Genomic DNA, 26,226 nt, shown 5'->3' with positions numbered 1-26,226 from the left:
GAAGATGTGATTTAAGTTTAATTCACTTGCCAAATTGTAATCTCATTCTTATACAACAACTAGATCACTTTTCCACTAAGACTTTTCCCTTCAAAGATTACTTACAAATTGAACATGAATAATTTCTTTATAAAGTAATTGCACTGAAAATAATTCCTTACAAGAAATAGATGGATGCTCTCTCACTCAATCTTATATTATGAAAATAGACGAGCTTTATTTGTAATAAGTGTAAACGTTCTTCCTTTATAAAATGCTTTAAAAAGTCTTCAATAAAAACTAAATATGTTGAAGTATTGAAGGGATAGATTTTTAAAGAAACTGGATCTCTTTAATTAAGGGCATAAAGTCTTCAAAAAGATATCTTGCTTCAGTGATATTCAGCATGATCTGATCACTAATTTACTGCTTAAGATATTTGGATGAAAATAATACCAATAAATATAGCAAATTCCAAATTGTACAACTCCCTTGCATTTGAGATGGGAAGCTGCGAACAATTAGCAAAGTTTTAAATAATCCAACAAACTATCATTTAAATTACTATTTTTTGATATGATTTTTTGATGAAAAAATTAATTTTGTTTTAAGTGGATAGATTAATGTAAGGTTTTTAATTCCAACTTATAGTTTTTGGAATCTAATATCGGATTGGTGGAATTAGAATTCGATTTGAAATAAAAAAGTTGGGTCGGTTAATCCATAAACGGATATGAACCGATTGAATCAAGTTAAAAATCGATTAAACCGACTAATAAGTTGATTATTTTTTTTTTGTTCTTATGATTTTTAATAGAATTGATCGAACTGATGAATTGATGGTATAACTGATCCAATCATTGGTTCGATTTTAAAAAACTTGATCCAAAAGATCAAATAAAATAATCATATCGAAAAAATTCCCAAATGGTTTAATTATAAAAGTTTATTAGAAGTTAATATTAAATTTAATAATAGAAATTAATTAGAAGTTAATATTAAATTTAATTAATATTGTAATTTATACAGTAAATAAAATTTAATAACAACTTATTCCATCACCAATCCGATCAAACTTACTGAAATGAATCTAGGCCTTGATTATTTATTTATTTATTAGTTTTTCAATTCATTTGTCCGAAAACTTTATTTTCCAACATCAATCCATAAATAATGGAAAAAATAAACCCCCTCCTTGAATCCTCTTCACAAGAAGGAAAAAAAAAAAAAACTCCACTTGTTTTGTTTGTTTCTTCCTTTATTTTGCGAAATCCGGCATTTTTTCCCTCTCTGTTCTCTCAAAATATATAGCGAAAAGCAATAATGATGAGTACCCTTTTCTCTCTTCATTTGTAAGCTCTCCTTCGTTCTTTCTTTTCTTTTCTTTTCTTTCGTTCTTTCTCTTCCGGAAATGGTGGGTCTCCCTTCTGAGGATTCCTCAGATTCCACTCACCGAGTCGACTCAGACGACAATGGCAACAACAACAACGACATCAGTAACAACGATGACCAGCGAGTTTACTTTGTGCCCTTCAGGTCAGTTTCCTTTACAGCAAACATTTCTTGAAATCTAAAATAACCCAACTTAAAAATTGATCCAATCACAATAAAAAAAGGGTTTTTCTATTGTTGGGTATTGGGTATTAATGTAGTAGTCAATCTCTGGTAATGTGATTTGGAATGTTGATAAACATTTACTTTTTATGGTGTTCTTTAACAGGTAACTTTCTTAGTAACCAAAAAGATAATGTTTTCGATCCTTCATTTAGATTTGCTTCAATTGGGTTTTCGTTAAAATTTATAAGGATTTGCTTGGATTTCTTTTTTACGAACTGTTTGAAGTGAGATATCTACCTTTCGAAATTTTTAGTGTTGTATTTTAAGATTTTGACCTTTTTTTTTTTTGATTTGATAATGTCTACACTCTACATTGGTTAAGAGTTGATTCATATTTATACTTTTCTCTTAAAGGTGGTGGAAGGATGCACAGGATTCAACTTCAAGCGAATCTGATTCGAAGAAGGGGATTTTGTATACAGCTACACCAGGAACCTCGTATGCGGGTCCCATGAAGTTAATCAACAACATTTTCAACTCAGATCTTGCTTTCAATTTAAGGAAGGAAGAGGACAGTTCTTTGCACAATGGTGAAAATGGAGAGGTTGGTGTTTCAGGAAGGGACTACGCATTGGTTCCTGGTGAAATGTGGTTGCAGGCTCTTAAGTGGTGAGTGTTTTAAGATTGATTTTTCAGTATAATCAGATCAGATACTGTAGCCTTTGATGTTAAATAATTTGAATAGGTGGTTCTACTTATCTACTGTTCTTTGCATGCTTTTTGGTTCCTGCCTTGGTTGCATTGCATCTAAGAGTTTAAGCAATGGGTATTAATTGGATTGATGGGAATAAAGAGGAAAGAATGGAACTTGTATGAGGCAAGTGAATCAAAGTGAAGTGTGGATCTGCTTCAAATGTTCGGATTAGAGAAAAGTGATAATTTTAGCATATTCTAGTTTTTGATCCCAGTCTACCTTTAAAAAGATCCTTACGTTCTCTGTTAAGTATAGTTTCTTCATTAAGTGAGCTATTTGCTTCCTCTTTAAGATCGTGGGAATGCCTCCATTGCTCCTTGAAACATAAGCCCAGTAAGTCTATGGAAAACTAGGTCAACAATTCTTGACATGGGGAATTATCCTACTTTGGGATCTTTGCATCACACCTCAATATATATTCTAGTACAATTCCTGCTTTCTTGACATGGAAAACTATGTGTGACCTTTTAAAACTGATTTAGCTTAAGATCTGCTTTCTGAACTTTTATGTCACTGTAGTCTATATTAATTAGGGAAGCCCGCTAATATGGACTGAAAATTTATGACAAGCTTATTTCAGATGAAAACTGTAACTGCGCATATTCCACATCTTTTCTAAGATTGCTCCTTCATTGTAGCAAAATTAAACTTGTTAATCTTAGTTTTAGAAGAATGATCAGTTTACTCTATTTGCGACAACAGTCAATTAATAATCAGCTTTTATGCATCATTTCCATTTTTTTTGGATCCTTTACTTTGGGATATTTACATGGCTTATTCTTCCATTTCTGCTTTGCTTTTTATTCTCCTGTTATTTGCCACTGGTCGAATGAATTTTAGAATGAAAAGCAATGTGTATTTGACTTACTAAGATTTGATACCTGGAATTCAGTTCTAGCGCTTGATGAATCAATTCTATGTGGCCCTTAGAAACTAAAAAGAGTTTTTTAATATCTCTCAAGTTCTACTTTGTGCTGTTCCTTGCAGGCATAGTGATGCTAAAGTTGCAGCAAAAGGTGGAAAAAGCTTTTCAGCTGCTGAAGATGACATGGCGGATGTGTATCCCTTACATCTAAGACTTTCTATTCCAAGGGAAACAAATTCATTGGCAGTAAAAATTAGCAAAAAGGTAAGTTCATTTAAGTAACCCATTTTTCCACATTTGGTCTGTGACTCTGGTCTGGCCATAGATTTGTATAAGTCTAATTTTTAGTTTTAATGTTTCCACCAATCTTATTTGTAAAGTGGATATTGAGCATGATATTGATAGCATAAGATTAAAGGTCTATGTTCATTTTTCACTCTGGAGATGGGCTTAGTTTCTTCATTCCATGTTTGTTATAAAAAATGTTTAAAAAATAATTAGTTCTATTTTCATAGGACCAGTTGTGTTATTTATATAATTTTTCCAGATAGTGGACTAAATGCATTTCTGATTTGAGTCCTTTGTTGTAATGTAACGACTTAGTTTGAAACTTTATTATTGACAGACAAATCGACTCCATATAAATTGAATTTTTGATTCATAACATTTTGCTTGCATCTTGGGATTTTAGATGTTCTTACAATTAAAGTGTTCTAGAATTATGCTATAGTTTACAGTTTTCTCACCTGTACTAAAAGATGTTTTCTCATTAGTTGTTATTTGGTTAAATTTTACATGTTCTTGCATTTCTGAATCATTAGCCCTCATCCTTATTATTGAATGCCCTTGGTTCTGTGTGCGAACTTTATGTTTCACTTTTTACAGGACAATGCAGTGGAACTTTTCAGAAGAGCCTGCAAAATCTTTAGTATAGATTCTGAGCAGGTAATTTTCCTTATCTTTAGGGAGGATTTTTCTTTTTAGTTACTTTTCAATGAGATGGCTATCTATGTTTCTCTATTGCACAGTTACGCATTTGGGACTTTTCCGGGCAGACAGCTCTATATTTTGTGAATGAGAGAGATAGATTTCTCAAAGATTCTCAACGCCAATCAGATCAGGAGGTAAGAGGTATCTTTTTGGGTTTTAAATGAGATATTGGTTTACATCTACACGTTTATTTGATTCTGTTCACTCTCCCTCCAAGATGTCATCCTTAGTTTTTTAAAACCCACTCTTTTAACTATTGTGCTTTTCTGCAAGCATTGTTCTTAATAAGTTCATAATTGGCCTAACTACTCTAGCATATAGAATCTGACACTGTCTTCATGTTTAGTATAACATTTTGATGAAATTCATTTCTAATATGATTGTTATAAATAAAACTAAATACTAATTCATAAACGTTGAATCTGTTGTATGTTTCATGCTCCAGTGTTTGGCTAGTCAATAAAGAAAATTGGAAGAATCCTTTATTGATGTGATTAAAGATTACATGAGACTTTTTTTATGAAGTAAGATTACATGAGATTAATTGTGCCTTTTGAGACAAATCTTGACATTTGAATTTCCTTCAAGAGAGTTTCATGTTTCTTTTCCTTACAAGGGATGTTCTAATGCTTTCCTTTTCCCATTTGATTGATTCTTTTTATGGTACAATTTAAGCCACTTGTCATGTATCAATTATTCCTACCATATACTATTGTTTTTTCATTGATTGCTTTATTATACTAAAATTTCTAGCAATTATGTCTCACCAAATTTGAGCCCCCAAAAGGTCAAATTCTGTGGCAATAAATAATCTTATGTAACCTTAAAAGGATATTTTATATACTTGAGGTAATTTTTACTATGACTCAAATTTAAAAATAAGGGGATGAATCTGAAGATGATGCCAGCTGTGAGTAGGAAGCAATGTGTGGCAGAGTGTCAACCAGTATTGACTCTATGGGCAAACTGATTTTCATCTTCATTTTAATATACTGCTCTCTTCTGCTGTCTTGTTGATCAGATCAATGACAAATCATTTGTTGTAGTTTTGATGCATGCCAATAACGGTTTGTTACGTTTGTTTATCTGTAGATTCTCCTGGAGTTGCAAGTCTATGGGTTGTCAGATTCCATGAAATGCAGGGAGGGGAGAAAAGATGAAATGTTAGGACATCCAGCAAATTGCTCTTCTGGTGCTCCAGTCTTGTCAAATGGTTGCAATGGCACTGCAAATTCCAATTTTGGCAGCACAAATGCTTCAATATTCTGTGGACGATCTGGAGAAGCTGGTTCTTTGGGATTAACTGGATTACAAAATCTCGGGAACACTTGTTTCATGAACAGTGCCATTCAGTGCTTGGCTCATACACCAAAGGTGGTTGATTATTTTCTTGGAGATTATACTAGAGAAATAAATCCCGACAATCCTTTGGGAATGAAAGTACGTTATATTTACATCAGTCCCTCGTCTTTCATGTTTCATTACATTTATTATAGGGTTCAGAATAGTTTGAAGTTTGAACTGTTCTTAGTTGTATGCATCCATAAAGCATGCGAATTTTTCAGGGTGAGATTGCTTCAGCCTTCGGGGATCTGTTGAGGAAGTTATGGGCCCCTGGAGCAACCCCTGTGGCACCGAGAACATTTAAGTCAAAGCTTGCTCGTTTTGCTCCTCAGTTTAGTGGCTTCAATCAGCATGATTCTCAAGTCGGTGAACGTTTTCTTGATCTCAATAGTTGAGTTTTGTTTTCCCTTTGGTGGGTGATTGTAATGTGATAATATTCCATGTTTTTCTTTATTAATTTGATGTGCCTTTTATCTTAGGAACTTCTTGCATTTTTGTTGGATGGACTTCATGAGGATCTCAACCGTGTGAAAAGTAAGCCTTATGTTGAAATGAAGGACAGCGAAGGTCGCCAAGATGAAGAAGTAGCTGATGAATATTGGCAAAATCACATCGCTCGCAATGATTCTATCATCGTTGATGTGTGCCAAGTAATTTTTCCCCCTCTGATTTGACTTTGTTCTGAGTACTCATTTAAAGGTTCCATCAGTATTGTTCACATAGTAATCACTTTCATTTTCCGTTGGTCGTTATTTAATTTCCATTCTTTTGAACTTCGAACTTCTAAAGATATTCATTACTTGTGTAAGTTGTATATGGCATTGGTCCCCACCCGGGGGTGGGGGGGGGGTGGGGCGGAAGTAATGGATAGTATAAAATTCCTTTTCTTTTGGAGGAGGGGGACACGGTGATAGCATTTTGGAAGATTCACTATTCATTTTTGCTTAAATGTTTTCTTATAGAATTATAATAATGTTGCTTGTAGATTGAATCAATTATTCATTTATATCATAGTTAATTTTGTTTACTTAATCAAATACCTCAGGCAAGTTGGATCTAATTCTGTTACGATCTTAAGTAACACTATGTATTCCAGTATAAAAGTAGGTGGTGTTTGCTTTATTTGTTTGCATGTTTGTTATTCCACTTAATTGGTCAAGATCATATTCATTGCAGGGTCAGTATAAATCAACTTTAGTTTGTCCACAATGCAAAAAGGTTTCTGTAACGTTTGATCCATTCATGTACCTGTCACTACCTCTACCATCAACAACTTCGCGAACAATGACTGTAACTGTCATCAGTACTGATGGAACCTTTCAACCATCTCCATTTACAATTACTGTCCCAAAGAGTGGGAAACTTGAAGACCTTATACAGGCTCTCAGTTTTGCTTGTTCTTTGGGGGCTGATGAGACCCTTCTGGTGGCAGAGGTATATTACATTCTTTACAACATTTGCATTAGTTGGATTATTTACTAATATTGTTTTTATGCTTATAAATGTTTAATTAATCTGTAAGCATTAACTTATATTGCAGATATACAACCACCGAATTATACGTTATCTTGAAGAGCTTTCTGATTCGCTATCCTTGATTAGAGACGATGACACGCTGGTTGCTTATCGATTAAATAAAGACATTGAGAAAGCTCCTTTAGTTGTGTTTATGCATCAGCAGATGGAGGAGTAAGTTCGTTTAATTCCTGCTTGACTGTTTTCAGCACTCAACATCAATGTTGTCAAGAGTGCTAGGTGCACTCGAGGCGCTAAGACCTCTATATAGCCTGAGGTGCAAGGCACAAAAAAAGCACTCACCCAAGTAAACTGAGGCACAAGCATATAAATATAAATATATAAGTAAAATGTATATAAAAACATATGTAACTAATACATATAATTGATAAGTATTAATCAGTAAAAGAAAGATAATTTTTAATATAGTTCAATTTATAAATTCAAAACATTGTTCTATAGTTTAAGTTGAATAATTTACTTAAATGTATTGTAAAATAAGACACCATAAGAATGAAATTAAATATATCATCAGAAACTAGCTCTAAATTTCCTTCATCTTCTCTTAAAAGTTTTAACTTTTAAGAGTTAACTAGGATTTTATATAATAAAATTAGGTCAATAATTAATTAAAAAAAGTCATTTATTATACTTTTCTTTTAAAAGTCAAAATGAAAAACAAAAAGGGGGAATGGAATGGCTCTTAAGTGAGGCGTGCTTCTTTTGCGCCTGGGTTTGCAACTAAGGCGCCCGAAAAGCACACCAGGAGCTTGCCTGATTGAAGTTGCCTCGCCTTGAGGTGGCTGAGGTGGTAATGGCCATTTGCACTGTGCCTTAGCGCCTAGGTGCTCGCCTTGACATCACTGCTCAACATCCCATTCCCACTCTCTTCAGGATTTAGATTTGACTTTTATATGTTTGCATCTCTTGTTTTACTTTGCTAAAAGAATATTCTAGTTCATGTAAATTGAAAATAAGTAGTTTGGGTTATATGTGACTACCAAATTTTGCTATTCCTAGTCTATATTTTGTATTTACAAGTGCTTGTTACTGAAGGCGCATGTTTGAGCCAAAACATGTCAGTAAAGTTGTCCTATAGTTGCATCTTTGTATTGCTACTCAGAATTCTTGCATCTCTTTATGGTATTATCAAGTTTAATGGCTTTATAAAGTTGTTTACCGATCATTTATTGTAGATTTGATAGAATACAATTCATTTCATATTATGTAAACCTTACTGCTTGCTTCGTAAGGACACACATTTTGAGATTGCTTGATGGATCCTATGGGTAAGACAACTAAGGTCTGGCTCAATCAATGCTTGAACTTAATAGCAGAAATTGATGATATATGTATACATATACATATATGTATGTATATATATCAAATGAATTATTTTGTAAGCTCTAGTTTTTACCTATCTATGTTACTTGGAAAAGAAACATGGGTTTTAACATGTTGAGCATTAAGCTCTCACATGGTGTTTTACCTTCTAAAGATATAAAACTCTCACGTTGATTGTACTGTTTTTCCTGTTTCTTCTTGTTCGTTTTCCTTTTCCTTTCTCCACTTGCTGATAACCCCTATGATTCGCTAGATATATTTTAATTAAATGTTACTTGTTTTCTTTTGACTCAAAAAATTATCTTTGTTGTTCACCCACCTACTGCTGCACAACAAATACTTTGGGTTTGTTTAAAGAATATCAGTTAGTTTGGTTGGTGTATCCTTATAACCTAAGGTTTTTGAATTTCATATTTTCAGGCAGTATATGCTTGGGAAACTGACTTCAAGTTGGAAAACATTTGGAATTCCTCTTGTAGCAAGGCTTTCTAATGTTGAAACTGGATCTGACATCCATGGTCTATATCTCAAATTACTAAATTCATTTCAGACACAGGCTGAAGATGTCTTAGAAGACCATGATACCTCTGAGAGTACTGCAGTTGAAGACATTTCTCTGAAAGAGCATGATGCATCATCTCCTATTTCAAACGGCATTGAAAAGCCTCCCGATGCAAATGGGGTTTCTGCACTCTCAGAGGCTGAATTACAACTTTACATAACAGATGACAAGGGAATAGTCAAGGAATCCCAGATACTTATGGCTGAAGCAATACCAGCTGCTGGCATGTCTAGAAGGTTACATGTGCTCGTTCCTTGGCCTGAAAAATATGTTAAGCAGTATGATACACAGCTTCTTGGCTCTTTACCGCAGATTTTTAAGTCCTGCTTTTTTGCTAAGCGACCTCAGGAATCTGTTTCTCTTTATAAATGTCTTCAAGCATTCTTAATGGAGGAGCCACTTGGACCAGAAGATATGTGGTTAGTGTCTAAATTTTCAATTTTGTAACTTTGCTTAAGAAATATTTTGAATCTTAAAGTAACTAGAATGTGTTCCTTATTTGGGAGGATTAACTTTTATCAGCAAGTTGAATATTATTTTGCTGATTATTTTGATCCTAGCAATGTTTCCTTGTCTTTGCTTTGCATTGTGATAGAAAACTTTGTCTACAGGTGTTTCCTATTTGGAAGATGCAATGTCCTTGTATGAACTAATAGCTCATCATTACTATTCTATTTGTTAAGAGGTCCCTTGATTTAGGATTTAATATATATCTGCTTAGACTCTATGTTCCGCATCTGTTTTTCAAAGCTATAGACCTCTAGTAGGCTTGCTTAACCAGTCGCTGCATTTTTTTGCAGATTAAAAGAAAAGAAAAAAATGTCATTCTGTTTTTAATGCGTGAGATACAGTTTTTAAAATCTATTTGTTTCTTGAATTGACACAATCTCTCCAAGCCTCGATAAGTTGTTTATATGAGTACTTGAAACATTAGCCTACTATATATATCAATGCATGCATGTATATTAGAAAGGGTTAATATTCTATTTGGTACTTGAGTTTGGCTTTAATTTTCAATTTAGTACTTGAGTTTTCTTGTCCCAATTTGGTACCGGAGGCCGAGTTTTCCATTTTGATACTTGAGTTTTTTATCCCAGTTAAATACCTGAGTGTGGCTTCAATATTCAATTTGGTATCTAAGCTTTTTTCCTTTCAATTAAGCACCTGTATTTTGTACTAGTACACATGGGTCAAACATTCATCGGGCCATATGATGCTTTTTGGTCTGGGTACCAAATGTTGAAGCCAAACTTAGGTACCAAATGGTTTATTAACCCTTCACGTGGAGGCTTTGGTGGTCATTGTCTATCTAATGTCTGGTCTTGTTTAATGTGATTTTAGGTACTGTCCGCGCTGCAAAGAGCACCGTCAAGCCAGTAAAAAGTTGGATCTTTGGAGGCTGCCTGAGATTGTGGTTATTCATTTAAAACGATTTTCTTATAATCGATTCCTGAAAAACAAGCTGGAGACATATGTTGACTTCCCCATTGACAATCTTGATTTGTCAAATTATATTGGCTCTAGGAATGGCGAGTTATCTAATCGTTACATGCTTTATGCTGTCAGTAACCACTATGGAAGCATGGGAGGTGGTCATTATACTGCATTTGTCCATGTAAGTGATGAAATAAGCTGGAATCTGATTTTTGTTTCCATAGAATAAAAAAGGGCAAAAAGCTTTTTATTGGCTTTTTTAATTAATAAATTAATTTCATATTATCATATTAGCATGTGCCATCATGAACTGTAGGTTTGTTCATGTGGAAAGAACAAAACACACTCACACTAACACCCCTAGAGTTGCTGTAAACGTCAAACCTGTTTCAGTAAATTCGAAACCAGGTGTTCAGTCTCAACATTGGTCAGGGTAGGGGAACCTTTTGAAATAGTGCATGGATATTGCTCTGTACCAAAGGCATAGTGCCTTAATATTTTAACCTTATGATCTGATAGCAAAATTTCAGGTGGACGATTAAACTAATTAGTTTAGCATTCTTGAGCTTAGCTTATTTACTTCTTTGTAGTTATCTCAATTCGGCACATATTAATGGAGGACTTCATTCGTGAAGTTAATCCTGAGTACAACATCTTTCAAGCTTCAGAACGTGCTTCTTGCACTTCTCAAGCCCCAGACCTCCCCCAGTCCCCCTAAATGTTGTCCAAAATTTTGACTTTGGATTGTATGATGCAGGCTTGTATCAGAAGAGGATGCACATGTATAAATACCAATATATTATGATGATGCTACTGATCAATTTGTTTAGCATGAAATATAGAAGTATTCAAACCCAGGAATTAGCTCATTTAATTTATGTGGTCACCCTTCTAGGATTCAAATCTAAGAAATATAAATTCCCCTTCTCATTCTAAAGATTTGTGATTGCATGTTGGCATTGCTAGAATAATCTAAATTTTGTTTTTGTGATGTAGCATGGGGGTGGACAATGGTATGAGTTCGATGATAGCCATGTTTTTCCCATCAGCCTGGAGAAGATAAAGACATCTGCTGCTTATCTTCTTTTCTACAGAAGAGTTGTAGAATAAAAACATCCGAGACATCATTTACCGAGTAAACAATTTCAAGCCAGGTATTATTTGTTGGTGAGTATATCAAAGTTCATGCTGCCTTACAATTATCAACTCAATCTCAAAAGAGTAGCATGCTTTCATGTTTGGCACTGTTTAAGCCTAAGTTGATAGCAGCCAGTGTTACAAAGGAAGGGGAATAATAATCTTAGAGTTGATGCCATTGATGATTGTAACATAGTAGCAAGAAAGAGGTGAGAGTGATCGAAGAAGGGGATTTTTTCTTTTTCCTTTTTTACCCCCTTTTATACCTATAATCATTTGTGAAATGAAGTGTCTAGCCTTATCTTCTTCTTCCTCCTTTTTTTTTTTATTTTTTTATTATTTTTTCTTTTATAATATTGTGAAAGGTTTAACAAATGTTGTTGGTTTTAATCCATGAAAGCGTAGTTTTTGTTTACCGTTATTAATGTACAATTGTTGATTGAACACTGAATTAATTGATTGAGAGCTAATTCATGAATTTCCATTTTGTCCAAAATGTGATTTCATAACCCATTGCCTGTATGCTTCACTTATAATCTAAATGACATCTTGATGCCTGCATGCATACATGCTCAAATTCAGATTTACATAGGGATTGCCTTGAATTTTGATGTGAAGACAGAATGAAGTAAATTCTCAGGGAAAAATGTCTTTTTGTTTATAATGTAGGATAAGAAGGAAGATGCTATGTGTTTTTTTATTTCAGAGTTCTACCAGTAATGGTGGGCCACAGTTCTTTTCCCATTTTGGTGTAAGATGTGACCAGACTCTCTTCGATAGTACCATGGCAGCCATGAAATGAGCCCGGTTAAATTCCAGGACCACTATTCCTTGGTTCACATTTTGGTCAGGTCATGTCGGGTCCCTATCCCAGCCCCTGTGGTTCTCATTATTCACCCACTTTAGCCCAATTGCCTTTTCTCCCATAAAAACCAAAGTTTCAAGCTTTGATGCCTCTATTCCCTACATGGATTTAAATGAATAACTTAAGCTCGTATCATCCCTTGTTTATCTACTAGCATTGCTTTAAATAATTTTCTTGTTCTTTATTCTTAACGTTACCTACATGTTAATGAAATTACGTGATCCATCATCGTTGCTAATGATGTTATATTCAGTACAAAAATCCAAAGACGTGATATTGATCCTTTTTTTTTTAACCTTAAAATGGACATGCATATAGGGTAACCCTGTCATAAAATAATTTGATCAAAACAAGACCAGAGGGGGGGCATCATTTAATAATGTGGGTGAGATTTGGTTTCTGGTTTTTGCATAAAAAATAAGATGAGCAAACAGCCACCACACGAATTCCTTCCATCTTTTTGTGTTGATAGGAGGAAAGTTTTATATAATTTGCAATGAAGGGAGTTGATATTGTTCAACCATACTCTGAAATGGATTGCTATCATTTCCATGGATTTTTTATATATCCATAATCATTCTATCTCATCCCTTTTTATTGTACATTTGACCCATCGGTCGATCCTGTTTTTGGATCAAGCTTGAGTCTAGATATTAGATTTTTCAATAGGCTCGTTTTATTTATAATTAAATTTAAAGAAAATATATTATTATTATTATTATTAAGCGGTAAGATGAGCCATTTTGACAGGGCAGGATAGCACCTCTATTTGACACAGAAGAATAAATTATAAATACCTCATTTAAATATATAAAGTGTTGATGCGATGATGAACAAGGGAAGAGAAGGGGAGCAGTTCACCCTTGTCTAGCGATGCACGTAGAATGGTAGATAGGTCTGCTTCGGCCCTCCCTCATAGGTTTGGAGGTTACTAATAGGAGATTTAGTCGTAGAGTGCGTATGGTGGGGCCTATACTATTCTATCCAATCTTGCTTAAATGGATCCCAAGAATGTTGGCATGTAGAGATGCGGGTGCCCGGAGGAGTGGGTAGCGTCTTTTGAAATGAATGATCAGAGCCCTTCCGGGGAAACGAGAGGTAGAGCTTAAACACATCCTGGGCAATGAATAACGAAGTGTCACTCGCAAGCTTGCGCTTCTCTAATAACTATATTCAAACGAACACAAAATGTGTCTTCGCACCCCAGATGGGGTTGTTGGCATTTCACCATCCCTAATTAATGTTACCCTTTGTATTTTGGCTGACCACTACAAGCTTATCAATCTTTGATTCGTCAACGCGAGTGTGTGTTTGAATTATTTTTTTCTATTTTTAATATTTCATAAATAGAATTAAAAATTTATATTCAATAATAACAATATAAAAACATGAGAAATAAATTCCATAACAAAATTGATATTTAAAAACTGTCTAAACAAAAGAATATGGTTTAGTTCAACCATCATCAATTTATTTCAAATTTACCAGCCTTACAAAAAAAATAGTGAAAATAAATGAAAAAACTTTTAATTTTTTTTCTTTTACATGTTTTTATTTTCATTTTCAAAATTAAAATTTCAATTTTATTTAATGTTTTTATTTTCAATAAAACAAAATGAAAAAAACCTATTTTTATTCCAATTGGAACCTATTTTTTAGGGGTGAGTCTTTGGTACATTAGTAGTTTATTTATTTTTATTTCACAATAAACCTTAAAATATTGACATGTGTCTCTTTTAAAAATATTTATTTTTAATATTTTACTATATTTTATAAGATATTTGTCAATCCCTAACCCTACTTGTGGAGTCTAAAACTCCATTTACAATGTACCAAATAATTTCCTCTTTTAGTGGTTCATTGAGTTTCTGATTTTATATATGATGTGAAATCAAAGAAGTATCTCTTATTTCTAATTGAATCAATTTAATTGATCAAAATTTTGAAATTTAGGATCGACACACTAACAAAATTGATTTCATTTAAAACTTAATATTTTAAATAAATTAAAAATAAATTCTAAATTTATAGTGAATTTTACTTTTTTTTCTTTAATAAACTCATTATAGGTTCTAATCGTATTTTTTTACACAATGTCTAAAACTATTCATAGTACCTCCCCAACCCATAAATAAGCACACACGAACTCACATCCTCTTATATTAACAATAATGCTCATACCAATTGAACTAATAAACCCACTACCAAGTGATGACTACTCATCACTTTCAAAGTTTCTGGGACTTCGATTGTCTACTTGCTCATCCCCAATGACTAAAAAACTTACAGCTAATTGAAAAGGTTGAATTACTTTGTAAAAGATGAGACTTAGGACAAAAGAAAGTACCAAATAATGGAAATTTGTAAAAGGTAAGAAGAGTGTATAATATGAATATATACTTTTCATTTGTTTAAAATTTTATTTTTTAGATGAATTAAATCTGTAAAATGAGAATTAAAAAAGAAAAAGAATTAAACTGCTCACAAAGGGAAAAAAAAAATGGGGACTTGATGTGCGCTTTAACCTAAATTTTTGTTTAACAGTGAGTACAAATCGATAATATTAATTAGTGATAATTTTATAATAAATTAAAGTTGGGTGACCTAAACCACACATAAGTGACTATTTCTATATTTTACCCTTAAAATTTTTAACTAAAAAATTCAAATTAATAAAAAAATATATAATTATAAATTTTGGAAAGCTTGAATTAGCAGTTTAGAAAGTGGAGTGGGAGTGCAGCGTCTCTGATTTCTCAAACCAAATTTGTACAAATCATGATTTGTATGTGATTTTTAATTTGAATTTAAGAAATTAATAATTATAGTTCATAAATTTGTGTAATATTTTATTTTTTAATGTATTATGTGATATCATATTCATATATATATTATCTCAACATATCTTATATAATTTATGATAATTATATAATATTAATATTAAATTATTTAATATAATTAAAATTATTTTATATATTAATTATTTAAACCGGAGTAAGAATATCTACTATTACTATCTGATATATAGTTTTTTTCTTTTTCTAATTTAGAATTTGGACATCCATGTTAAGGTATATTTTGTACTGATATTAGAAATGGAGATAATGCATGACGTTGGTTTTTTTTTTAGGAAAAATTATATAAAAAAATGACCAATTTACTATTAGTGGAAGTCAGTGTCACTTGACCTACCGGTGGCACATCTCTTTTTTACCCTTGATCATTACTCATTCATCAATTTTAAAAAAAAAAGATTATATAGGTGTCATTATTGTGTCAGGTGGCACCTGTATGTATTTTTTTGAAATACCTGTGAAAAATATAAGTATTCACGGTGGAGAAAAAAATATTTTTTTAATGGGTGTTGCCGGTCTAGCAGGCAGCACCGGTCCAACTTTTTTTGAAAAATATGAAAAAAAGTTTTTTTTTGTTGGTCATTGATGCATCAAGTGAAAAATGTGAGAATTTTTTTTAAAAGTGAAACAAAAAAAAAAAGGTTGAAAAGAAACCGTTGAAATAGAAAAAAAATCGAAAAAAGAATAAAGGAGAAAGGATGTGATCGATGCTTGTTTCATAGGTAGCTCTTGTCTTCTTAACTTGCCAATGCCACCATTAGTGGATTGAAAAACTCAGTAAAGGACAACTAAATAATATTTGTGTTTAGTTTTCATTTTCTGAATTTTTCAATCCACTAGTGGTGGCATCAATAAGTCAAGAATAGAGCCACCTATAAAACAAGCATCGGTCATAGGCTCTCTTCTTTATTTTATTTTTTTTGGTTTTTTATTTATATTTCAATTGTTTCTTTTCATTTTTTTTTGTTTCACTTGCTTTTTTTAAAAAAAAATTGACCGGTGCTACCTGACAAACCAGCAGCACTCATTAAAAAAAATATTTTTTTCTTTTTTTATCTATTATGGATACCTATATTTTTCACGGGTATCTTAAAAAATATATACGTGATTTTTTTTAAAAATCTGATGATTGAGTGATGATTAAGGAAAAATGATACCGCCAATGTATCATATAACACCAAAAATGAGTCATTTTCATATATAAAATATCTTTCATATTAATTTTGTAATTAATTAATATTTTTAGATTATTTATATAAAAAAACCTGATGTTTTGGCAAGCGAGAAAATAAGGTTGTGTCACTACTGACTTGACTCATCCCCTTTTTTCTTCCTACATGCTACTGCTGCTGTCTGCTACGGAAACCACCAACATCTCTCTCTCTTTCCTCAATCTTAGGCTGATGGAATTTCTGTAGAGTCGAATTAAAATTTTGAATTAAAATTTTAATGTATAAAAATGTATAGCCTCTGATTTATACCCGACATGACAACACAATCCACTCATCTTCTTCGTATCAGAAAAATATAAAATATAAAAAGAAAACCAGGCAGCATACATATACATATTCTTCCAACTGGGTTGTAAACACTTCCATTTACACCCCCAAATCCTTCACTTTCTCTTTCCCTCGGCCATTTTTACTTCGGCTTTTTGCCCAAATAGCAAAATGAGTTTTGTGAACGACCTCATTTAAGAATCATTTAGGCGTGATATCATATTCATTATGCAATTAAACCCCACTTTATTATGACTCACATCAATTATTGGAGGAGAGACTAGAGGATCCTTGAATCTATATGCACAGCATAATGCATGCGCATTCAACATCTGTGGTAAACAATTATTACAATTAACAATAAACCCAAAATATGAACTACTATGTCTTTGTCATGTGTATTTATATGATATTAAAATTAAAATTAATCAAAATACATACATGATTGTCTTAACATTATTCATTCATTATGAACTATGTAATCAAGTGAACAATATTTGAGATAAATATCAAAATTATACATCAACTTTAGTTCAATCATGATCTAATACATGAATTTTGATTTGGTATAATTATTTACATGTAGTTTAAATCTACACATGAAATTCTTATTTTATTCGATTGTGTACATTTATAAAAAATAAATATTTTTATTGAATAAATATAATTGTTTCTGCATATATATATATATATATATATATATATATATATATCAATTATTGTATTTGTAATTTTTTTTAACTCTCTATCAATCTTCTACCAACTAAATCAGACCTTTAAATTAAGTCTTCATCCTCAAACATGAATCCAACTTTTTATCGAGGGGAGTGAAAATGCAGAGAAATAAAAGCAGAGTTGAAGAGAGGTTTGAACTGAAATTGGAATACCAAGCAAGGGGCAGTCCTTGAAGAATATTTGTATGATTGGGTTGGTCAATCCAAAACCTTATAAATGTTACTTTTTGTGAACTCCAAGGTGGTGTGTTTGTGTGTGTCCGTCGTGTATTGGTGTAACTCTTTCTGCATGGTTTTTGTGCCATCAAATTATGTGGAGAGAACCCAACAATATACTTTAATCTTCCTTATAAATAACACTTAGGGTATGCTTGTTTTACTGAAAATAATTTTCTGAAAATAATTTTTGAAAATTTAATATTTTCTGATGTTTGGATAAATTTGTGTAAAATATTTTCTACTATTTGATAGATTTCTTACAAATATTTCATAAAATTGTTTTCAATAAAACAAACATACATTTGAGATTTTTTTATCTTTTCATTGTTTAATTGAGTTTATTTTATATCTATAAATTTATATTTTATATATATATTTTTACATATATTAAAAATATTTTGTTAAATTTAGGTTCAAGATAATGTCATTTTTAGCTACATGACTATCAAGTGAGTATTTTTTAAATGTGATATAAAAAATTAAAAACTCAACAATTGGATTTGATTTTCAAATCTAAAAATAGAGGACTAAGTTTTGAAAATAAAAGTACAAAGACTAAATTGCAATTTTGTGAAGAGTACATAGGCTTATTACATATTTTAACCTTTATACTACAAAATATTTATTATTAAAATATTAATATTGAATATTTTCAATAATATGTGAAGAATATTATTTAAAATTATAATTTAAAAAAATTTGTTATTAAAATAAAATTGAAATATTAAATAATTTATTAATATAATTTATTATATGACTAAATATAAATAATTAAATATGTATGTTTAATATAATTTATTATATGACTAAATAATTTATTATTAACATTTCAATAATTTTAAATATTTTTAAAAATAAAAATCAAACTTATTATCAATATAATAATATTAAGCTTTATTTAAGTTAACTTTTATATAAAAATAAAATTCCCTATAGAGGAGCTCTTTTTTGAAAAATGACTTACCTTTTTGAAAAGCGTAAGTCATTCTATGGGAAAAGAGCTCATTTTACAATTACCTATAAGTCATTTTTCATTGACTAAACTGTTTTCTGTGAAACAAACACACAAAAAAAATATAAAAAATATTTTTTTGTAAAACTTTTTATATGTAAACAAACAGACCTGTAATATTTGATCATTTGAGTTTGATTTGACATCTAAACACCACATATGGACACATGCGAAACAATGCTTATATATCAATATTAATTATCATATCTCACCTATTGATAAGACTATGTGAAACAACCTTGAGAAAGCTTTTATCATGAATTTTCTAAACTCTCTTCTATGTGTAATAATAAATATAATTAACAGATGAGGTTTTGATTGAATGTTAAATTATAAAGTGTTTAAAATTATAAATGTTTGTAGCGGCGGATCTTGAGATTAAATTTTGAAAAGAGAGTTTAATAAAATTTTAAAAATTTTAAAGAGTTTAATGAGAATTTTTTTATAAAAGAATTAGGGTCCAATTAATCTTTTGTGAGATTAATGAAAGTTTCAAAATTTTAAGAGAGTTTAATTAAAATATTCAAATTTTTTTTAAAAAAAAAGTATAAAGAGAATTTTCAAATATTTGAGGGGCTTAATTAAGATATTTTAAAAATTTCAACAAAAAAAAAATTAAAATTTCCTAAAATTTGGAGGGCAAAAAGGTCTCCTAGGCCCTCAAAAGGATCGCTCTCGATGTTTGAGTTCAAATCCTATTATGTGTATTTATATTTCTATTTTTCTATATAAAAAAATGATTTAACCGCACAAACGTCTAAAGCAAGCATTAAATCATGAACAAAATGTCATATTGGCTAAGTAGTGAATGAATCAAAGTGCCTGTCGTGGACTATAGAATTGAAAAGAACTAAGAGAAAAACAGAAAAGAGAGATTTTGGCAGAATTTATTTGTTATAACCTATTGGTTAGTGGCGGAGTGGATTGATTTACCCTATTTAGGATAGGGGGAGAGCCGATGATATGGTGGCTGGAGTGTGGTAAGGAAGCTTAGTGCTTCTCTAGAGAGATGACCCAGATGGAGAGAAGAGAATAGAGGCACCCCTTGCAGAGGGTCCATGCTTAACTATATAAAGGGGCCTTATTAGGTTTTTGCTTAAACATTTAAGTTATGTATTTTTATGAGAATTAAAATACAATTTCATCAATATTGTATATAAACTTATATATATTTATAACTTTTAAAAGATTAAATTAAAATATTATTATTTTGGGGGTCAAAATGCAATTTGACAATTTACTAAAATCTTCCCATATTAGGGGGACTTAGTATCTATCACCCCTGTCGCGTGATGAACCAAAAGAAATTGCAACATATTATTCCCTGGAATAAAGTTATGAGCTGAATTCAACATGCATAAATGCAAGCGCTAGAATAGAAGCAAATTTGTTGTGAACAGTGCAAAACACGCAAATAGCAAGGTCAGGGGAGGACAGCCTTCCTAGTAATATGGTTTACGAGACTATTCATCAAGACCTCAACTTTGTTTTGTAAATAAACATATATATGATGATTGGCTTGTAGTCACAAGTTGCCACCGTGTATTCAGTAGTAGTTGTTAGACTTTTGAGCACCCTGGTCTGCAAATGACTGGTCCAGTTTTGCTTGCTTGTTTCCCTCCAGTTTTAGCCCAAAGTGAATGTGAGGAAAATGTGCCCACTGCAAAAGCATTTATGTTGTTATTTGCATTCTATCATGTCTTTGGGAAGGATTAGTGCAAGTCTTCTAAAATACACTTATAATCTTCCAATATAAACACATATTCATATAAGAAGTCAAACCCAAATAATCGGGACTAAATTGTTTCTTCACTTGTCAATATAAAGACAGGATGTGGAAGATATTTTCAAGGCATGGCAAAAGTCCTACATTTCTTCTTTCCTTCAACATACGGAGAACAAATCATTAGTTCTCAACCCAAATTAATAGCCTGGCATTAGGGACGTAATTTCATTACGAAAGGTGTGTATTATTCATTGGATAAATGGATAATGTTTAAGTATTTTTGAATATATTTTTTATTTATATCTATATAATAGGTTATAACACACTCACGACATGGATAAAAAGTGTTTAAAAAAATTATAATAATCGAAATGATAAAATTAAAATTAAAATCTTCAAAATAACTTAATCCTAATTTAGTGTAGCCTCCTATTTTAAGAAAATCCTATAAACCGTTAGATCTATTTGCTAAGCAATTTTAAATGAAAAGATAAAATAATAAAAATATTGTCACTATTTATCTATATATTTTCTATTATTTATTTATTTTTATAGTTTTAATTACAAGTTAATCAAGAGTACACGGGTTCAATTAAATGTTTAGAAAGGTTATGGTAGAAGTAGGCATAAATTGATTGTATAAAAATAAAAATAAATAAAATTTAATTACATATTGAAGTATTATAATATTAAATATATTTAACTTTTATTTTAAAAATTATATTTGACTGCAATTTAAATTAAGTATTTAAATTTTATATTTAATTTAGTTATATGTTAACCTTAAGATGAATTCTATGTAAAACAACAAGTTACCATTATTCAAAAAGTTTTAATGGAAAAAAATACTAAAATATAACAAATCTCAAAATTAATATATAATTAAATTTTAAAAGGTTGTAACATGTATTTGCATAACAAATTATTAGAAAAAAAATGTAAAAGAGAAGATAAAAATAAAATACGGGCAATGAAGTCTTACATTAATGGGTAAGGTTAAATCCACAATAATTTTAACATCTCAATTTCAAGTCCATTTTGGTATAAATCATGTATAGATTCTTAATTCATATTTATTTTTATTATATTTGGGTCCTGTATAAATTTATTTTAGTCTAAGTTTAGATATATTTTGTTATCAAATTAATAATTAATTGTCGTTATAGTTATTCCAATCTATTTTTGTATTTCTAACTTAAAAAATTTATTTAATATATTAATTTAAAATATGATTATATTAAAATATAAAACAATTTATAATTTAATTTGTTTTGATATAAGCCTGGATCATATTTTGGTTATTAATCTAATCGTATTTTATAATGATTAAGTCTATCCGATCTATTCTTTGTAGTTACAATGTGAATGTATTTGTAATCTCAAGAAAAACTTGTATATATTAATTGAAAAATACATTATGTTTAACATATGATTACAAAATAATTTATAATTTAATTTAATAATAATTAAAATATTTCATAATTAATTATGTTTTTATTATTTTTAATTTTAAATTATTGAAAATAAAGATTGAAGATAACAAGAGCAAATTAAAAATAAGAAATTAATAAAAAGTAAAGTTTTTATTTTATTTACAATTTGTTTAATAAGTAAATGTATTTTTATCAAACTTTAGGAGATAAGTGGGTATTTTTCAAACTTTAGGAGGAAGTAGATATTTTTTTTATCAAATTTATTTCTTCTTAAAAAAGAGTAAGTTCGACCCATCAACTTAAAACAACAACAACAAGAAGAAAAGATCTCTTATAATGGAGTTATGGTTAATTGCATTAGATAAGCAATGAGTATATATTGTATGTGTCCCAAAAACTTACATTTTTTGCAGCAGTGCTGAAAGCTTCCCTGTGGCTGATGTCTGGATTACTTGCCTTAATCCTTTGGATTTCCTCCCTAAATATAGCATTATCCAAGTAAAGAGAACGTGTGAAAGATGGTTTACCATCCATCATCCATAATCAAGTAACCATGTGTTTGGTTCAACTTACTTTATAAACCTGTTATATGCAGAAGGAACACGTTGTCTCTTCTCAGGGGCTGCATTATTTCATCATACTTCATCAAACATTTAATTATAAGCAAGCTTAAATTTAACAAAACTCTGGATCTAAGGCTTCACATCTCTATGCAATGTTTTTTCCATACTTATGTGATCATATATAGAGAATGTAGGCAGATATATAGTAGATGCTAAAACATAGGAAGGAAATTTTTTCAATTGGCATAGGCAATCAGCATTTGTGGCATGTGAAACTTGACAGTATAGGGTTCCAACCTGGGTGCTCAAATGGTGGTCCATTTTCATGCAGACGTAAGCATATGAATTGTTTGTGATAATTAATATATAACAATTTAACGTATGCTGTAGGGGCAACTTTGATATGGTATAGGCTATGGTGTAGGAAACTGTTAATAATTAATGAGGAGTTAAACTTGTTATGTAAGGTCACCATCTTGTAGGGGCTATGATTGGAAAGGAGAGCTCAGATAAGTTGCTTAATGTGTTGATTTATTTACTTTTGCCAGTTGTGAGGGAGCCCCTTTTTATCCTTTTGGTTCCAAGTTTTCCATATCCGTCATACAAAAGCTAGGTATTTGGTTCTACATTTAACCTTATGGTATCAACTATGCATTGGGCTTTTGCATAAGGAACTTAGCTCAATGCATTTGCGTACATATATATATAAGTACAATATATATGAGTTAAAAATTTGATGGATTATCAGTGAACTAAGAGAGCATAGAATTTGATAGTCCATCAAATATAAATACTATATATGAGAGGGAGAGAGACTAACGGCGAATAGGAGGCATTCTGGGTGCTTCGTTTTGTGCAGAATCAAATGCAGAAAACTGCTTGTTGCATTTGGAAGACGACCCACATTCCTTATTTGAAGGATCTTCATCAATGTTTATGATCTGCTGTTTCTGCAACTCCACTCAAAACAAAGTAAACAAGTGAATCCTCCAAACAGTCCCTTTCTGATTTGGCCCACAACGCTTTTGATAGCATTGAGAAGAGCATTGAAGCTCCACTTTGGCCTTGGTTTAAAAAACACATCCAAAGACCAAGGTACATATATTACTTTTAACGAAAAACACCCAACAAAAGAAACTAAAAGGGTTAGTATGTATAATAATATCAGAGTATAAGAGGAAAGAGGTCAAATCAACTGAAGCAACAGATTTATTGTTTCATATAGTATTTTGAGAACACACCAGAATATAATATTATTAATATCAGCTAAAAGGGTTAGGAACCCATAAAATAATAGTATGCTTTGGAATCTTTGGTTAATGAAAAAATATGCATTCCTTGTCTTAAATGCTTACCCTTCTTTTCCATAATCTTTTAGTATTGAGTTTAATATTCAGGAAGTGATAAGAGGGGGGCAATAGAACCTTGATTATATTTATACCTGAGCATCTTGAATGGGAACTATTTGCTGTGAAGTTCCCATATTTACAGACAGCAGATTGGCACAATGCCCGCATCTAACAGTCACAATTTTGAACAAGCTGTTGTATGGAACACTAACCTGCAAAATGTTAGCATTTGGGAAGCTTAGTAAAGTAGTGAGAACTGATTAGAAGCAACAAACTGTATATATATATATGTGTTATGTTTGTTTCATATATTACAATATTATCAAACCCTAAGCGAAGAAATCAAAGTTCCAAGCCTAATATCCTCAGAGACCATGACATTTTCCTTCTATGGTCCCCGGATCTGCCATTTTCTGAGTATCCAAACACTTGCAAATGAGAGAAAGAGGGGAAGGGAGTCATGAACATGAAGTAATCCTTTGTTAAAAAAACTACGTATGGCTTTCAGTTTTCTTTGAGGGTCCTATTTATATGGGGGAGGAGATAGAAATGATAGCAGGTGCCAAGTTTATACTAATAAGACATCAAAGTTGAAAGAGGTGAGTGATTTGATTAGCTCACATGGGCAATAACTACAAGTACAAAGGACTTCTCATTTCTCCCCCAATATTATTATGTATTTTCCTTTCGGTGCGCCTCACTTTTTTGGCTGACACCGCAAGCTAGATGATAAAAGATAGAAAAAAGAAAAAAAGAAAACCCAGAGTGAAAGAGAGAGATGAAAACGACGTGACTGGAACAGAAACCATAAAAGTCATGAGCTATCAAAGATGGCCATTGAATAAAGAAAAAGATTAAAAAAAACATTTATCATGAATGGCGATTGATTTACTGATCTATGTGCAGTGTTTGGGATCCTGTAAATGTGGTTTTGTTTGTTTTCGGAGCATGTTATGAGGAAAAGATGGTTGAAAAAGAAAAGCAGCACTTGGGTTTTATTGCTTGCTGCTTATTATCCATGACCACCTCTCTCTCCACCTCTTTCTTTTTGATATTTATATCGAATACATGTCCATCACAAAAAGCACCCATAAGAGTAAAGATCTTAAAAGAAGAAAGATTGTTGATGCAGTAGCTGTTTAGCTGATAAAATGAAGAAGATCTAAGAGGATTTCTAATTGAAAAAACCTAAAGCAACTTGTAGGCTTGAATTTGTAGAGGAGAGGAGTGGTAAATCAGACATGAAATACCATGAATAACATTGACTTTGAAAGGTAGGAAAAGGAAAGAATCTCCTCCATTGTTGACTTGTACCTTGACCTGGAAGAACCCTAAATAATGCTTACCTGTAGCCCTAGTCATAGCCCGAAAAAGCTTTTACCACCAGAACAAGTCCCTTTGGAGGATATTTTGTTTCCCCTTTTGAACTGTTGAAACTCACTTCATTTGCTTGTTTATGAGGGATCAATCTTTTGAAGAGTTTCAAATCATAGAATCCCCAACCAGGCTAAAATTTCTCATAAAATATGACATAAGAAGAAGAATTTTAAGCTGCTTTTTTCCAAGTCAAATCAAGAAATCACATGATCCGTGAATTATAATAGGTAAAGTGAGTATTATTTTTGTGTTTTTTTTTTGCCATAAAATTAAGAAGAAGAAAATTGGAGGAGTAAAAGGGCATATGTTAAGTGTTAAATCTTTTCAGGTGAATTCCCACACACTGTTCTTCAAGAAAAGAACCCAATTCAGCAAAACCAAAAGGGTAGGCATTGAAAACAAGCCAGTCATGGGCAATTCAACTCTCTTTTCCCAAAAAAAAAAAAAAAAAAGAAAAGCTATATAAACAGAGAAAAAGAAAATCAGAATTAGAGTGGTGTACCGCTAAAATGGTGTTGCAGAAGTTGCAGTGAACATAACAAACACGTTCAGATGCCAAATCCAGTGACATTTTTGTTCCAACTTTTTTTCTCTCTTTTTAAATATATATATTCCCCTAGAACCAACAACAACAAAATAAAGAAATGATGAAAGGTTGAAGAATTGATGGAGAGAAGTGGGAGGACAAAGAACAAGAAATTTGTTGGGTTTTCTTTTGGCTTATAATTTATATAGAAATGTATAAAAATCTGATAGGACTAGTCTGGTCGGGAGAGAGAGAAAGAGTGTAGTGAAGTGGGGGTGGAAGAAGTGATAGTGGGTAGGGAAGTGTTTTTTTTATTTCCCTTTTCATTATTAGCATTTTTTAAAATTAAAATGTGGTATTTGAATTATATTAATAAATCATTTAAATTTGAACTATCATATTTTTTAAAAAATCCTAGACCCACATGTTACATTTTAAATTAATTAATTAATTAATTATTCTAACATTGTTTTACATAATTAAATTACTTAGGTTATTATTATTTCAACTAATTTTTTATCAAATAAATATAGTTTTTCTTCCAATTTTTTCTAGCCAACTTGTAAGTGCGTCATGATCTTCTTCTA

The 26,226-nt window shown here is 31.2% G+C and overlaps 2 protein-coding genes across 2 annotated transcripts; one reads left to right on the top strand and one right to left on the bottom strand.

Moving 5' to 3' along the window:
- Positions 1-1,189: 1,189 nt before the first annotated feature.
- Positions 1,190-11,959, top strand: LOC105799283 (ubiquitin carboxyl-terminal hydrolase 8). Its single transcript, XM_012629746.2, has 13 exons — positions 1,190-1,515; positions 1,951-2,205; positions 3,278-3,419; positions 4,041-4,100; positions 4,184-4,279; positions 5,238-5,585; positions 5,711-5,851; positions 5,969-6,139; positions 6,666-6,923; positions 7,030-7,178; positions 8,769-9,329; positions 10,252-10,525; positions 11,341-11,959. The coding sequence occupies exons 1-13, from the start codon at positions 1,391-1,393 to the stop codon at positions 11,452-11,454; spliced, it is 2,694 nt and encodes an 897-aa protein (XP_012485200.1). The 5' UTR covers positions 1,190-1,390; the 3' UTR covers positions 11,455-11,959.
- A 7,999-nt stretch (positions 11,960-19,958) lies between these two features.
- LOC105799282 (putative axial regulator YABBY 2) lies at positions 19,959-25,933 on the bottom strand. Its single transcript, XM_012629745.2, has 6 exons — positions 25,616-25,933; positions 23,829-23,948; positions 23,208-23,337; positions 22,398-22,446; positions 22,227-22,302; positions 19,959-20,325 (listed from the first exon to the last, which is right to left on the bottom strand). Exons 1-6 carry the CDS (start codon positions 25,682-25,684, stop codon positions 20,212-20,214), a joined length of 558 nt encoding a protein of 185 aa, XP_012485199.1. The 5' UTR covers positions 25,685-25,933; the 3' UTR covers positions 19,959-20,211.
- Between the last annotated feature and the right edge of the window lie 293 nt (positions 25,934-26,226).

Source organism: Gossypium raimondii, chromosome 9 (assembly GCF_025698545.1).
Source record: "Gossypium raimondii isolate GPD5lz chromosome 9, ASM2569854v1, whole genome shotgun sequence".
NCBI lineage: Eukaryota > Viridiplantae > Streptophyta > Magnoliopsida > Malvales > Malvaceae > Gossypium > Gossypium raimondii.
The sequence above is the reverse complement of the archived record's forward strand: the minus strand, read 5'-3'. Positions and strand labels throughout refer to the sequence as shown.

Bases quoted from the DNA above. Each gene is read 5' to 3' on its own strand.
- LOC105799283 (XM_012629746.2), top strand. From the start codon at position 1,391: ATGGTGGGTCTCCCTTCTGAGGATTCCTCAGATTCCACTCACCGAGTC. The intron at 1,516-1,950 runs GTCAGTTTCCTT...TTTCTCTTAAAG, and splicing joins GTTTACTTTGTGCCCTTCAG to GTGGTGGAAGGATGCACAGG. The intron at 4,101-4,183 runs GTAATTTTCCTT...TCTATTGCACAG, and splicing joins TTAGTATAGATTCTGAGCAG to TTACGCATTTGGGACTTTTC.
- LOC105799282 (XM_012629745.2), bottom strand. From the start codon at position 25,684: ATGTCACTGGATTTGGCATCTGAACGTGTTTGTTATGTTCACTGCAAC. The intron at 23,949-25,615 runs GTACACCACTCT...AACATTTTGCAG, and splicing joins TCTGCAACACCATTTTAGCG to GTTAGTGTTCCATACAACAG. The intron at 23,338-23,828 runs GTATAAATATAA...GTGGAGTTGCAG, and splicing joins TTCCCATTCAAGATGCTCAG to AAACAGCAGATCATAAACAT.